Source organism: Pocillopora verrucosa, chromosome 1 (assembly GCF_036669915.1).
Source record: "Pocillopora verrucosa isolate sample1 chromosome 1, ASM3666991v2, whole genome shotgun sequence".
Taxonomy (NCBI): domain Eukaryota; kingdom Metazoa; phylum Cnidaria; class Anthozoa; order Scleractinia; family Pocilloporidae; genus Pocillopora; species Pocillopora verrucosa.
The window spans coordinates 2,320,372-2,336,613 of record NC_089312.1 but is presented as its reverse complement, the minus strand read 5'-3'; the positions used below and the strand labels follow the sequence as shown (position 1 = coordinate 2,336,613).

At 38.4% G+C, this 16,242-nt stretch overlaps 2 protein-coding genes across 3 annotated transcripts; one reads left to right on the top strand and one right to left on the bottom strand.

Annotated features, from left to right (window-relative positions):
• Positions 1 to 2,162: 2,162 nt before the first annotated feature.
• Positions 2,163 to 8,508, bottom strand: LOC131781302 (heme A synthase COX15-like). Of its 2 annotated transcripts, none has more exons than XM_066160314.1 (9): positions 8,366 to 8,508; positions 7,941 to 8,046; positions 7,241 to 7,427; positions 6,632 to 6,818; positions 5,824 to 5,994; positions 5,354 to 5,435; positions 4,735 to 4,889; positions 4,356 to 4,469; positions 2,163 to 4,049 (listed from the first exon to the last, which is right to left on the bottom strand). In XM_066160314.1, exons 1-9 carry the CDS (start codon positions 8,426 to 8,428, stop codon positions 3,912 to 3,914), a joined length of 1,203 nt encoding a protein of 400 aa, XP_066016411.1. In that variant the 5' UTR covers positions 8,429 to 8,508; the 3' UTR covers positions 2,163 to 3,911. The 2 variants fall into 2 exon arrangements, with proteins under 2 accessions (XP_066016411.1, XP_066016408.1); XM_066160311.1 differs by having other exon boundaries at positions 2,164 to 4,049; positions 7,941 to 8,052.
• Positions 8,509 to 8,622: 114 nt separating this feature from the next.
• On the top strand, positions 8,623 to 15,789 carry LOC131781279 (pseudouridylate synthase 1 homolog). Its single transcript, XM_059097924.2, has 15 exons — positions 8,623 to 8,941; positions 9,323 to 9,426; positions 9,983 to 10,076; positions 10,504 to 10,574; positions 11,202 to 11,266; positions 11,457 to 11,554; positions 11,929 to 11,956; positions 12,143 to 12,221; positions 12,667 to 12,712; positions 12,810 to 12,903; positions 13,398 to 13,468; positions 13,575 to 13,619; positions 14,021 to 14,095; positions 14,639 to 14,709; positions 15,476 to 15,789. Exons 1-15 carry the CDS (start codon positions 8,696 to 8,698, stop codon positions 15,702 to 15,704), a joined length of 1,416 nt encoding a protein of 471 aa, XP_058953907.2. The 5' UTR covers positions 8,623 to 8,695; the 3' UTR covers positions 15,705 to 15,789.
• Positions 15,790 to 16,242: the final 453 nt, after the last annotated feature.

The window sequence follows — 16,242 nt, the reverse complement described above, 5'->3', positions numbered from 1 at the left end:
CAGCTTGATCGTCCTGTTACGGGTGAAAACATCAAATGTTACTCACATATTCAAATAATTACCCGAATCAAAATTTATAATTTTTTGAATAACCTGCTTCCTTTAATTGTGCCCAAGAAATAGTAAATGCATGGTATTGAAGAGAAAGGAAGAAAGTTCTTGAAACACTCTACGTTAAATGAAACTTTGTCATGAATTTTCATTGCAACGGTAATCAAAAAATCTGTGAAGCTATAATAACAATTACCTTTCCATGTAAACAAACCATAATAAAGCATGATATGAATAAATTTAAACTCACCCAGTTTGAAAGTAGAATCCAAAATCTAATTAACTCACTGGTGAATAGGAAAAAGCTCAATTTGTGTTTACTGCTTCTGCCATTCTAAATATTACAAATCAATCACGCCGTCAAAAATTGTAAAATACTGAGAATTACTGTTCAACTACAACCTCACCAGTTTGATTTCCCGTTCAAAACGCGTGTTGCAAATTATTTGCTTACGCAGCTTCACATCTATTGGCTCACGTGAAGCCCTCGTGTAATGCCTAACCGTTCATTTCGTTTAAGCTCGGCACTCGAGTATGCACACTTCATTGTGATCCGCCAGTGTCCCATGGCACCAATGGGGTATCCTGGTTACGTACGCAATCGCGCCTGCGCATTACCTTCTCCTCTGCCCTTCTATTACGTAATGGCTAAGAACGTGCCCGCAATGCTAAATGTAGCACCTTGTACGGTCGGTCGTACGGTCGAACGGTCGTAGGGTCGTAAGTCCAAATTTTTTCGGCTTGATGGGTTACAACTATTTCGTATAACTATGGGGCTACGCTGCGCGCTGTGAGCTCCGCTATTAAAGTGTTTAAGAAACGACGATGACGATTTTACCAACGAATCTCTCGATACTCTAAAGTCATTCAGTTTGTTTCTTGCTGTCCAAACTATTTCAAAACTGAAAATGGAACGCAGCGTTAAATTAGAAATAGAAATTTAAAAAATTAGCCGTCGTAGTTCACGTTTTCCAGAGAACGCAAAGTTTGGTTATGTCACGTTATTGTTTTGCAGAGGACGCAGCTATTGTTTTGCTCATTAAACCTTTTGTTTAGTGACGTTCCCGTTGCCGTTGTGGTTTTTTAAACTCCCTACTATTATTGAAACAGGAACGTGAATTTATTTTTACATGGCTAACCTCTCCTTGCAATACTTTTACACGACTAGTTGTGTATACCAACACCAGAGGAAACTGGTATTATTCAGTTAAGAATGAAGCGCTTACTTGCAAAATGAAGTAAAAGTTTTCAGGGCTCTGAAGACAATCTATAACGTGTCAATGGGTACCACACTAGGAAAGAGTCCGTTATCCAAAAGAGGGTAGCAAAGGGTTTTTGCTTAACACGTGATGGCCCCAAAATCTGCAGGGTAGGTAACTCGTGATTAAACCCAAATGAATGAGTTGCCAGTAATCGGATCCTTGTGTTTGCACAAAGACTTCCGGGATCGCTACGGGGCAAACATTGCAAGCAGATGGTGAAAGGTTGTGTCGACATCCACAAAAACGATTTTGGAGAGAGATCAACGCTTTTTCGACACAGTTTTAACATCAATGGAGTAAGATAATGTTGATACGGGGAAAGTGCAAATTTTTTTTTGTCATACCAGCATATGAAACTTCGTGTTTAATTTTTGGAAGACAATGGTACTGGATTACCTTCCTTTCATGGCCGCTATGCTGCAAACAATTAAAATTCCCGGGGAATTTTAATTGTTTGCAGCTTAGCGGCTCTATTGTTTCTAGAACAAAGGTTTGAAAGAACCGACGCTTAGCCAATTTCCGAGCGCGAGATTCAAAATATTCGTTGACAACCAGATATTGACAATATCCCAATTCTCGGGGTGGGGTAAGGGAAATGTCGCTCAGAACAAAGACAATTTTACCGGGGGTACGGAAGGGAAACTTTTGTTACATGAAGCGCGGGCTGTAGAAGTTATTTCTTTTCTTCGCGCAAACCGGCGAATGTCAACGTTCAGAAGCACGCTAAAAGAGCTAGGGTTTGTATTTTTAAACACAAATGGAAAAGCGCAAAACAAATACAAGCAAAACCCAGTCATCGGAAAAGAAACTCAAAAGTGAAGTGAAGTAATAAGCCTTTTTTCTGGTCTGTTTAATGCTTCGCAATAAGCCAGCTGGTAAGCCAAACCCGATGCGGGGAAAGTAGCCTACCTGCAGAGAAGAACTGCCGCTACTATCAATTATGTTCGAAATATCAGTAAACTGTTGGGAGGGTTAAATTGTCATGATAAAATTATGTCTTAAAAGTATAAGAAAACAAAAGCGTCTTTGGTGTTATTTAAAAACACAATTACTATTACTACTGTTACTCCCCCAATTCAAACTTATCTCGCGAGATAACTTATGAGCCATATATGAGTTCAAACTACGAAAACATTGTCAAAACTACGATTACTGACTTATTAAACAACAAACTTTGATGACTATGATGCCCAGACGAACACCTCAGATGTCGAACTGAAAAACATAAAAAATTTGTGCTAAATATTCTAATTCTTTAATTTGTTTTTTTCTGTGTTTGATACTTGTAACGCACGATGTGATATTGCGATACGAAGCATGTGTAAACGCTCTAGGTGCGTCCACTTTCGACAAGTAAGTCGCCTTAATTTGTCGAACAAAAAGAAATATAGCAAGAGTAACGCGATTCATTCTAGGATAAAAAAACCTTTGGATGCAATGATTTCTAATGATACATCCGATAGGTTGAAATCTTGCTGTATTAGCTTAGCGTACTTACTCATTTTAACCCCCCCCCCCCCTCCTTTGCCTCTCTGTCGAAACGTATCACGACTTCTCCTGCTTCATGCATGATTGACTTATGATCCGAAAAACGAAATCTATTTGTGAAACAGTCGTCCGAAATAAATGGAGAGTTAAGGAGAAAGCAGGCACACCCGATCAATAGTTTCAGCTGGAATAGCCAGGAAAAATGTTCCATTAAAACTTTATTTCGGAAATTCACATAAAATTTATCTCCAGCAGTAAATCAGTTTCCTTTTTCACAGAGGTAAAGGCATCTAGTGCATGAAGTCATTCTTTCCAAAACATAAATTACATTCAAACTGAATTTAGGTTCGCTCAGCTTTACGCGTGAGAATGGAGGAAGACATACGCCTACTGTTAGATGCACTCTTAGTCCTGAACGAGTTTGCACCCTTACCGTATCCAACTTAACGAATATCCTTGTAGCAAAAGCAAAATAATCACACTGGCCAATCAGAACAAAGGAAATATCAGGAGCCAATGATAACTCAGAGCGAACACAAGTAGCCGCCGTCACGCGCAGGAAGTCGCACGTAACCGTAGCTTCCTTCTTCCGTCTTTGTTTGATCTCGTCACGCAACGCGTGGGAAGAGGTTACTTCGCGTGACGACTAGATCAGACAAAGGCCGCGAAGAAGATAAATGTAACCGGGACCAAATCACAAATGGTTTAAGTATTGCACCTGATTGGTGGGAAAGTTGGCGCCAACTTTCGTGATGAATCAAGGTGCGCAGCGGAGCAGAACTACAGCAATTTCGGACTATTGTCAACCCTCAATTGAAAATTGCTCTGGCTACCGTGCTCACTGCGTGACAAACTTCGAAAAGACCGTTGCCCTTGCTTTAAGTGTTTAAGTATGTTGAAAACAGTGTCTGGCACGCTCAATAAAAGCTAGATCCTAAAAGAGATGCCGAATGCTTTCAGTACTGAGTGTATAGGCATGTATCAATGACATCTTGCAAACTTTTCACTTCGTCAAACAGCCTTCCTCTTATATTCTCAAGGGTCTTCCATATAAACTCAGCAACAGTCGCCCAAAACCGAAATTTGGTTAACAACTGGTACAAGGAGGCCTCATTTTGGTACTAGGGGCTTGCGGAGTTCGTTTGTGAGCCAAAGAGCAATTGTTAACAATGACACAGCACCAGCTTGATGTAACGCAGCGAGATGAGTTGGAACATATAACAAAAGTGTAGAAATACCGAGAGTGACCTGAAATAGAAAAATAAAAGGTCAAATAAAAAAACGATGACTCATCAATTAGGGTATTGTAAGTTGATCCAATACCAAATTCTTCCAACTAACATCGTAAAAATTGTATGGCACACAGTAAGGAGAATTACTAATGAAAACTCGGGAGTGAAAGGGTGAGGCTATGTTATGAGGACTACACAATGATTACAACCAAGAAACATCTCGATCCTGGGCTTGAAACGGAAACTGAAAGGTATAAAATACACACTATAGGGTTAGAAGTTTTCAAATTTGTTGGAAGTTTTAAAATCAGAATTACGTCACCTGCATAGCGGACATTCCCAGCAGACAGTTTAACGCTATGTTAGCTCTTCCAGGCAGTTTTAGTGGTCTCGCGAGTAAAAACAAAATGGCAATGGAAGACACAGTGGTTGTTCCCTACAAAGAAGAATATTTCAGTGCGTGATCAGTCGTTAATTCTGCGAATTCAATTGTTCTTTCACCATTTGTCACACAAGGCAATAGCAAGATGTCACGCAACACAGGAAGGAGGCATTAAAATGACCAGAAATTCTTCAAACTGTACAAAAATTTCCCGTTCTTTCTTTGACCAGCCCACGTGCGTTTGTTTTTAACTGGATTACTCAAAGCACTAGCTACCAGAAAAAGTAACTAGAATACTAATTCAAAAGCATCAACTCACAAGAATTCTGTGTACAAACTGAGTTGTTGTTGGGTTTTCGAAAAAGTTTTTCCATTTCGGTTCGAGCGCGAACAAGTCGCTTGGAATCCAACGGTCTGCCATCTTGGGAAAAGAATTGTAAACAAGGCCAGCGTCCAAACCAGCGACAAACGCACCTGTAGGAAGAGGGCTAGAGTTGATTACATAAGTTTGCATTCTGAGAGAGAGGGGCTGCTATAGACGTAGTGAACTACGAAACGTGATAATGCCGCATGAAAAAGTCAATGATTTATAAACTTAAGCCGGAAACAATAAGATCGCATGAAGAGAAGGGGAGTTTGTTAGGTGGGTTGGTTCAGGCAGATTGGAGACGTACGAAGCCGCGTGCTGAACACGCACGCGGAGGCCAGCGCACATGTACGTGGAGACACGCACGAAGGCCTAAGAAGAGACAGGAGTAGATTCGAACTTCGGGGGCTACACAGCCTGCAATAAATGCCACCATAATTTCTCATTTTCTAGAAATACTGTAATTTTCTGCGTGGAACTGAGACAGCAAACCAGTCTCGAAAATATGAGACTGCTAGTTGATACAGAGATACAACGGTACGCTTTTAAGCAAAGTCAGTTTGATTCTCACCTGAAAGAGCAGTGAGCGCTACAAAGCCCTTGCATGTGTGAGCAAATCTTCTGAACTGCCTTAGTTGTGAGGTCATGACATACTACAATAAACAGAACAAGCTAGGATAAGGTCACAAATAAAATAAATTAACGAAAAATAACCACATTCTACAGCCTTTAAACTTATTTAACTATTAAAGTATCTCTCTGCTTTCTGTAAGTTTTCAACCCTTAACCCCTAAGATTTCATTGATGACTCTCCCTACTGGCTACTACACATTTCCTTGTAAATTAGTTATAAGAATTTGGCATTAGATCAAGATATAAACTTCTACTTGATAAGGTTTGAGTAATCTCATTACCTGTTTGCTAAGTAATGTATGGATAATTTATGAAGAAGTTACATCTTGATCTCTTTTGGGAGTTAAAGGTTTAAGAGTTAGAAATTCACTATTTGTGAATCTTGAAAAAAAATTTGACCACACTTACTCTTGGTTGAGGGATGAACTGACTCAGGCCACACCACACTAGACCAGAATACAGAAGAAAAGCAAGCGACAGATGCGCAGCAAGGCGGTACTGACTGACCCGAGGTATCTCTGTTTTACTGATATGTTCTTCATCAAGGCCACTCTTCACCATGTACCATCCCATCAAACCCTGTCACAGAAATTGAGAGACAATAAGGGGTGTGTGTGTTGGTGTGGGGGGAACTGTTGTATTATTGTCATTGCATCCTTAAAATGGTAGTTTAGGTAGGTCTGTATGGGGAAAAAATTGGACCTGAGGCCTTGATTACTGCCACCAGCCTTTGGCCTAGGAAAACACTTTAGACCAAGGGCAGACTTTTTCCCAGACAGACTGACCCAGATCAGTAAAAAACTCATCAAATAGTTTTGCAGCTGGTTTGTTTTTTTCTGCTGGCGTAATAATTGAGAGGGTAAGTGTACATTTCCTTCTTCCTTTTTCTTCTCCTGTACAGTAATAGATCACAGATATCATCAAAATGGGGTAAGAACAAAAAAGTGATACATGACACAAAGTTGAAAGTATAAATCAGACATTAGTGTCCAAAATCAGAAGCAAGTCTCTAAAAATGGACACTAGTATCTAAAATCAAACACTAATGTCTAAAATTGGACACCAGAGTCCAAAATTGGGCACGAGTGTCTAAAATCCAACACTAGTGTCTAATGTTGGTCAATAGGATCTAAAACTGAACACACAAATTGAATTTCAGATAAAAAAATTTTGTTTGTGGTATTAAAAAATTGTAAAGAAATCTTTAAGTTTCTACCTGACTCAGTAACAGGGCTCCAAACACTCCAACTCTCATCTTCAATCCTTTATTAAACCAGCCCTTGTACCAGAAGTATCCTGCTGGGAGATAAAATGCAACTCCAACCAAACGACCCCACATTCTGTGAGCATACTCCATGTACCAGATCCACTTAAACTGTGCGAGACTGATTCCTTGGTTGGTACTATAAAAAAAAATGCACCTTTGTTATTAGATTCAAGGATCAAGTCAAGATGCCTAATAATCCTCTGCATCCAAGGGCTTACAGTAAGAAATCTTTTGTGGATGATCTGATTAAAAAACATCATTTTCAGCAAAAAATTTGGGGTGGAGATGCAATCCCATATTGAAGCAAAGAAGGTGATATTTAGGAACTCTGAAAAAAGGAACCCTTGAAGGGTGCCAAGTTAGTAAAAAGTAGCCGGATCACTCCATTAGAAGAACTCTTCCTTAGATCTTGTTTCATTTGCATTCTACTGTTTGGGCTTTGTGTTCCTCCACTCTTGTAAGTCCAGCATCTTAATTTAAGGGAGGAGTGTAAGCTCATACTTGGCACAGAGGCTTTTTACTGGACTCAAGTATAGTCATCAGTATTGTTCTCCTTACTATTTATATTCAGGAAACTTCTGGTATTTTTCAAACTCCTTCTCCCACTCTTCTTGTGTTGTTGGTGGCTTCATTCCTTTGATCAGATGCCAGTCAACCATTGACAAACCAGATTCTGTTAGCCGTGTGACTCCTCCCAGAACAACAGAGCCAACTGCCATGCCAGCACATCCCAATAACCAGAAGCCTTAAAAATAGGTGAAAATTATGGTGCTTTCATTAATTCATATTAACTGATGACTGTTAATATGTGTTAACAATGCTTATGGTTTAGGAAATGTAAAGTGAAAAGGCTGCATCTACAACTGATAACAGCGTGAAACCAAATGTTATTAAAAATGATTCTACAAATAATACTTATCATAATATTCATCTTTCTGACAGAGAAAGTAACAAAAGAGGAAGAAGAGAGAATATAGTTCTCCTCTACCACTTAAGTTTTAAAAATCAAAATACATGAATTGTTAAAATTTTTTTTTTCTGGTAAATGTTGTCTTGACCTTCTCTTCCCCAGCAATAGAAAAAATAAGTTTACAGTACTCAAGGTTTCAGAAATAGCAATTGACTTTGTTTTGTATCCACTGCTAACGACCTGATTAAAATCCCTGCCATTCTTTGACAGCAGTGCACTATGCTCTAAATCAAGATAACCAGACCCGTCAATAAGCTACGATCCAAACCCGGAAGAAAATTTCTATACCTGTTATTTTGGAGGCTCTGGGAGAGATTTCAGCTGTTGCTGTTGCTGTAGAAGCCTCTGTGGTAAGTAACTTGCGGCATCCTCTTGATAAATTGCCGAGTCTTACCTGAAACTTTGAGCATCAGATGGTAATGATCACATTACTGTGCTACATTTAATATCGGCAATAAAATTGATGGAGGCTATGTTATGTAATCGCACCAACACTATTTCATCATACTTTACTGACAAACATTTCGTGCAAGTATTTTTGACATTTTTCTAAGTCAACCCAAATACCGAATTAGCTTCAACATCCAGTAGAAACATGCTTGAATGTACTAGATCTAATTTCAGTTCCATTTACACGAACTAGACAAGCTTGAAACCGAAGCGAAACATTAACAAGAAAATCGTAAAAAAAAAAGAACAAACGTTTTCCTCACCGATTGTCTCGGCAGAGCATTTAACGAGCAAAGACCTCTGATAGTACACCCTAATCGTAACATTGTAGTCAAAAATAAGTTATTTTACAAGCGTGACACTAAAACATTAACTCAAAGAGGATTCACATAATATTCGTTCACGAAGCAAGGTTTGAACGCGGGAAACTGGGTCAAACTATAAGTCTTATACAACACATTTGCCTCAAAATGTGAATCCGCTAGAGCCATTATTAGTGTGGGCTCACTATTGAATTTGCTTTCTGCTTTTTGTCAAATCCTTTACCACTTTCATATAGAAGTCTTTCATTGAAAAATTGCTGTATTTCTTATATGAGCAGACATCTCGCCTCTTTTCTAAGTAAGATTTATAAGCTATCTGTACAAAAATTAGAATATTCAGCTGTGTCAAGGCTACTAAAGAATATGGCGGAGGATACCACGTGCAGTGCAGAGCAGTTTTCAGAAGAACCACACAAGACTCAGGGGGAGAACGACGGTTTGAAGAGGTGCCTAGATGATGACAACACGACAGAAGATACTGGGAAAAAGAGAATGAAAACAGAACCTGGCGAGAAGGTACAAGAAAATGCTTCTCTAGGTTTTCTACAATCAGCCCACATTGAGTTACAGGGAGACGTTCCATTACATTCGAACTCCCCTCCCCCCTCCCCCCTCCCCCCCACAACCTCTTCCCCCTAACCCTAACCACCCCTCCCTAGAATGGCAAGATTTGGATAGAGCCTGTCAATATATTTTTTCAAGGGGACTTAAAATTTTTTTTTTCTGCGATGCAACTTTCAAAGGTGCCGGTGAAAAAATGATAGTGACAAAATGTTGCCTTCCACAGGGAGGTTAGATGAAAAATTGTCTTCAACTTTTGGTATGATTTATGTCACTGATCTGCATATGCCCTAGATCTAGCTTTTGATGAAAATTCAAAGTACTGTTATTTCACAGGCTGCTGATGATGAGAAGAATGAAAAAACCTCCATACTTCCAAGAAAAAAGAAGTGTGCACTGCTTTTGTCTTATTGTGGGGCAGGTTACAATGGAATGCAAATGTACGTATCACTGCATGGTGTTGATGATCAGGAAAAAAAATTACAATTTTGTTTAACATACAAGATTTAATTTGTACTGGAGACTGCCCTGCATAGCTGATGCAACTGATCCCAGTTTTTTTTAAAGGAATGATAAGGACTACATGTACAGTCACTATTTTGTCTCACTTGTAGGATTTTAATCTTGTTGTATAATATTTGTATTGAGGTTGCTACATGTTCAGCATCACCCCAGAGTAATGGTTGTGGTATACAAAAGTGTTCAGGTCCACTACATGACTTTCAACACAACTTTGTTCTCACAAGATGAGTTGTGTTTTGTTGTTGTGGACTAGAGAAAAACACAGCCCTAATCTTTGCCAGGGAGTGTTTTAATCAGTAACTGTCTGGTGACAAAAAGGGCAACATTCATCTACTTTGTTTTCAGAGAAAGACCATGGGGAAAATGCACAGGAAGTAAACAGAAGATGATTGATAATAGAGTAGTGTACTCAAACTTGTATGAAAGTTTTTTTATTTTAATCAGCTAATTTCATTATCTATTTTTCTTGTCTAGTAATCCTGGTGTTAAAACTATTGAACAAGAACTGGTCAATGCCTTGTTTAATGCTGAAGCAATAACTGAAGATGGAAAAGCCAACATGGGGAAGGTTGGTCATGGGTGATTCTGCAAAATGCTTACCTCTTTAACCTCTAAGAGTGACTGGTTTCTAATTTCTCCTTACAGTATCACCCTTGAATCAAATGTAAAGGTTGTGAGAATAAAGAAAATGGCCACCAATTTGCAGAGCTCCTGATTGTCTAACAAATTCTCCTTCTCAGTGCTATAGGAGATGTAAAGAGAACAGTTTGGAGAATATGATTATCAATGTTAGGTTGTATAGGGTTAATTGTATTGGGTAATCAGACTTAATGGAAATATAGAAATTGTATTTTGTACATCATTGCAGACAAATAATGCTGGGTTTAGTCTTTTTCCATTAATGTAAGTATAGATGCCATTTCTTTATTACCAGCATGATAGAAGTTGCTTAGGAATAAAACAGTAACTTTATTTCTGTATTGTTTTCACTCTAGATGTCCTTTCAACGATGTGCTAGAACAGACAAAGGTGTTTCTGCCGCAAGACAAGTTGTATCTTTAAAGATAAGTGTCACAATAGTTTTTTGTAATTACACTGTACACTGCTGTGGGAACCTGTGATTCTCTGCGAGCACCAAGTTTATGACCACCTCTTCCTATAGTTATAAGACATAAAAGAATTAAGACTGAGTTTTATTTAACCCTTTTACTCCCATGAGTGACCAAGACAGAATTTCTCCTTACAATATGAATAAAATGTTGAGGAGACAAGTGATGAGAATAAAGAAAAATATCATTTATGGGATTATTAGTTAATCCAATACGAATTTCTCCTAACTAACATCATAAGAATTGTATGTCAGACAGTAAGGAGAATTACTACAAACTGAGATCTTGGAATTGAAAGGGTAAACCAGCCAGCTGTTCCTGAAACCCCCTTACATAAATGTGGAATGTATACTGAATGACTGTTAGTCAAACTGGACTTCATAGGAGCAATAATTATTATCACCAGCACAATGTACTTTGAAAATGTATTTCTCCATTTAGACAGTTCTTTTTGAGTCATTTCTTTGGAACTGTGCATGTACACCTACTGAGTAGCAGATTGCTTTATAGAGTACTTGCTGTGTACAAAAATTATTATATGTACTGGACCAAATGTTAACTGTTTTTCCTCTCTGTGTGTACATGGTACCATTGCAGAGTCTCTTGCCAAAGATTAACGAGCATCTTCCACCTGAAATAAGAGTCATTGGTGAGTCAACTTACAGAACCTTTCTTAACTTTTTAGAGTCAATTAACCCTACATGTACAGTTTTCATTGCATAATTGATCCTCCAAGAGTCAAGAATAAGTAAACAGGATATGGACGGAAAATTTCACAGAAATTTCTCATACTTGTCAAGTTTTGCACTACAGATGTTCCTTAAATTGTTTTTTGGCAGCCATGAAAAGAACAACCAGAGGCTTTGATGCTAAAGGAAACTGCTCAGCAAGGACATATGAATATCTCACTCCTACTTTTGCTTTTGCCAAAGATTATGTAAGTTGTTTTTGCCTCAAGACATTCTATTGCTCTCTTTATAAGAATATGTCCATAAGAATCAACCAATTTGTCAGTCTGTCAATTAGTTGATCATTCTGTCAATCAGCCTAAGTTAGTAGGTCAATCTGTTAGTCAGTCAGTCAGTCAGTCAGTCTCTTGGTCAGTCAGTCAGTCAGTCAGTCAGTCAGTCAGTCTCTTGGTCAGTCAGTCAGTCAGTCTCTTGGTCAGTCAGTCAGTCAGTCTCTCGGTCAGTCAGTCAGTCTCTTGGTCAGTCAGTCAGTCAGTCAGTCAGTCATTCTCTCAGTCAGTCAGTGTTACACATGCTGAATTTGTGTCTGTTGACAGCTGCATATCTTCCCTTCTATTTCCAGCAAAGAACCACAAATTACAGAGTGACTGGTATGTACTTAAGTTGTGTAAAAGGTTCAGCAACTGTTTCATACATCAAATGTTTTTGCTGTAATCAATGGCGACTTCTTGTTTGAATTCAAAGCAAATCAAGCCAAGTATTTGCTTGGAAGTCTGCCTTGAAGTGTGGTATGTTTGTCAATGTTAAGTTATTTTTATTCTCATCTTTTTAAACAGATGAGAAAATTGACAAGGTTAATGAGATCCTTTCCAAGTTTGTTGGAACACACAATTATCACAATTTTACATCAGGCAAGTGAGTACAAGCACTTGTCTCCTAATGGAAACTATAAATAATTTGCAGTTTTTCAATCCAAGAATCGAATTTGTATCATTTATTATCATTAATAATCAATTGATACCGGAGATATCATGTATAATCAATGAATGAATGATACTTTTTGACAAGAGAGCATTTTAACCAAGTGTCGTGACCAATCAAAGTATTCAGTCTTCAGAAAGGAAAATGTCAGAAGGAGTCAATATGAACTCAGAAACAAGAAAACTCCCCCTTCTTCCCATAATTTATTGTCGTTTCTACAAGAGGGTGCCATGCGAGCCTCCTGGAACAATCACAGACAAGAGTGCAGCTGAACTGCTGCAATCATGAACTGCTTCCAACCCCCGGTTGAAAACCGCTTCGAATTTTAAAATCCTTTTTAGGTCGTTTTGCCATAATAGAATTTTGTTTCGAATTTCAGGAGGTTTAATGATGCCAGTGCTCACAGATATATCATGAAGTTCAAGGTAACATTTGCGACAACAAACTGGTAACAGTTTCACATATAAGCTCGGGCAGTAGAAGGCTCGGAAGACTCACCTTACTGACTTTATCTTTATTTAGTGTGGTAAACCTTTTGAGGAAAGCGGAAAAGAATTCATCACGATTTCTGTTAAAGGACAAAGTTTCATGCTCCATCAGATACGGAAAATGATTGGTAAGGCTTGCTCGTGAATCCTAAAGCCCTCCGTTTTTGAGTTTAGAGAAATCTTTTATTTAGTATTTTAAGTGTTTGAGTGGACTGCCTTCGCTTTACTTCGCTTTGTGATTGATCTAGAAAGCTTACCCCCGCTTATCCACCAATCATATGTAACCTAACCTTGCTTTCTTATTGGTTTTGACATTTGGCGCGCACCACCCTCTCCACCAATTAGATCCAAAATGAAAATCGATAACGAGTGTGTGGTAAGCGTTTTCCCGCGCTGGAAGCACGTAGTGTGTTTTTACTACGGATTCTCATCGGATCCTTATGATTTTTTTCATGGCTTTGTTTGACCATTTTAGTATCACGCAATGCAATCGGAATGTGTTCTCTAATTGGAAGGGGTGAAGATGACCTGAGGTTGGGATGTAAAGCGCAGCTGTTGGCCTTCTCGGTACTGTTTTTGTACATTTTTTTAAACTACATGTGCCATTTGATATCGTTTGTAGGCCTTGTCTTGGCGATCGTTCGAGGTGTGGCTCCTGTTAGTACAATAGAACTGGCCAGGAAAGAGAAAAAGGTACTTGTATGCATGTGTCGTTTTAGATCTAGTTCAGTCGTTTTATAGTTGGATTTGATCCCTGAACTCAGACACTCTTGAAATGCCTTTTTATTGTTATCTTCAGGTTGACATCCCGAAAGCCCCTGCGGTTGGACTAGTTCTTGACGAGGTAAGCCTCGCTCTGGGAATATTTTATACATTTACCTTTATCAGAAGCATTTAACCTGCTTATTGCTCTATTACCTGTCGCTTTTTAATGGAAAATGATCTTCGCTTATTCGTTCCTTCTTCTCTTCCTCTGCTACCTTTTCTCAGAGTAAGAACTCAAAAATATCTCAAAATATGCCTTTGTGGTTGGAATTAAACCTAAAACTTTATGTGCTACTTTCTTGGCACTTTCACAAATTCCGTAGCTTTGCAAGTTTTTGCACGTTAAGTTCTCAAATATTACACTCATTGTTAGCCAATGACACTGTCTTGTTGCTGCAATTTCCTTTTTACATTATACTGATACAAATGAAAATGAATTTATTTCCTCCTCCATTTTAAGTGACTATTGTGTTCATTTAGGTCCACTTCGATGCCTACAACCGTCGCTATGGCTCTGATGGGCTACACGAGACGTTAGAATGGGATGACAACGAGGTTGGTTCGAATAACTTGAAGATTACCAATATAGCACTTTTGAATTGAGCGACCAAAGTTATCGCAACTGCCAATCATAACAAAGGTTTATATCATCATTGACCAATGGGAACTCAGAGCAAAAATAGGCAACCTGCTTGAAGCGCAGGAAAACGCGAGTGACCAAGTCGTAATTGGTTTTGGTTTTGCATCTGATTGGTTGAGAGAGTGGCGCGAGTTTTCTAGACCAATCACAGAGCGAAATAAAGCAAAACCAAAGCAATCCTGGATTACTCTCGTTACTCGCTTTAAAATTGCTCCTTGTCTTGACTCTGGTGATGACTTCCGCTCAGGTTGTCGACACGTCAATCGTTGTCACCGAAAACAGTCGTTTTTAGGACCACTCGCCTAAACAACAGTTACTCTTGGTGTGAAACCCTTTATGCGTAGCAAACTTGACACGAGTATTATCGAGCGAGGAAAGGGATAAAAATAAGACGAAAATAGAAGTTGAGCTGATTTATTCCAGTTTTACATTGAATTCTTTGTATGTTATCTTTTCAGGAGGAAATACAGAAGTTTAAACACCAATATATCTACAAACATATTATCGACACAGAGGCTCGGGAACATTCGTATCCTTATGTACAACAACTCAACGGGACGAATTTGTTGAATTTTAAAGGAAAATAAGCTTCTAAGGGTCATACATAGCACAAGCTGCCTTTACTAAAAGTTTTTAGACGGCAATACGTTAGATGTTTTTTTATTACTCGGGACAAGAGCACTAATGCAAAAAGAAGCCCCACTTAGAAAAAAAAGTTTATTCTTTTGATCAGGGATGTCAAACTTTGTGAAATTTGAAAGAGATGTCAGTTGTGAACTGCTCTTAATTGCAATCATGATTGTAAAGATTTGTTGTTGTTTTTTATCAGGGCTTAATTTTATCTTACGATTATTGCTGAGTGCTTTTAAATTAAATGAAAGCAATTGTAGTTAGTTTGTGGAGTGTACGTAATTCGGAGTTTGAGTTAGCAAATGTGAAGAGAAGATTAAGATAGTTTGGCTGTACAACACTGTTCGATTGATTGTTTTGAAATGAACAAATCTTGCGTTGTCACATCGGCCAATACAGAGATTTATCAAGAAGCCAGTCAGAAATTAAACTGAAAACATGAAAATGCCTGAAGCGCGGGGAATTCCCATTTTTGTACCTGATTGGTTGCGAAAGTGGCGCAAGGCTTTTTAAGACCAATCCTACGGCAGTTACGAATTACTTTAACACTCCCTAAAGAAGTGGTTTATACTGCGTGAAGGTGATCAAAAAATCTTCTGACTCCTCAACAGAATTGGTACAAAATAAAATGGTTGTCATGTAATAAACCCTTGACTAACTACTAGAATGATGAAGTGGCTTAGGTCTTTACCAGACCATACTTACACGGACGAGAGAATGGAGGAGATTGGCACTAAAAAAGACACCAATATCGCCAAACAAAACACAACTGATTCAAACAACGCTGTACCTCATGACCACTCTGGTAATCAGGGGGAGAGTAGCGATACAAAACAGATTACCGAGAGAGGGGATAGTGACAAGAAGGAAGATGCTGAGGCAACAGTTGTTTAAGAATAAATGCAATCGTCACGGTTGTTGGGGAAGCAAATGTTGTATAATTTTAAGAAAAACAATTAAAGAAACTCATTTTTCGCTATCCGTTTGCTTGAGTTAGTCATCCAGAGAACTCATCCTTTAAGAAGATTGAAAAATTGTTTTGCATTTGGAACACACACACAGTGATACTTTTGTTTTACAAACGTGCGCACAAGAGCAGAACCTGCCAAAATATGCTGGAGTTTTAAAACAATTTTTTTGTGAGAATGGTAGTAGTCTAAGTCGAGTTGTATTTCTCTTTGATCATGATAGTTCACCATAATCCCCAATCATTAAGAATATTTAATATAACTACAGAAAAAATAGAATCAAACCAGGTTAAATTCATTGTAATCTAAAATGGTTCTCATGCAACCAACTTTCTTGGTAACAAGGCTATTCAATCAGGTTGCAAGAATTATTTTATTTTGCATTTGTGCGGGCAAGCTTGCCATTTTAGTTACAATTCTTAACGCAAAACAAAAAGCAGCATCAATACGAACAACAACAATAG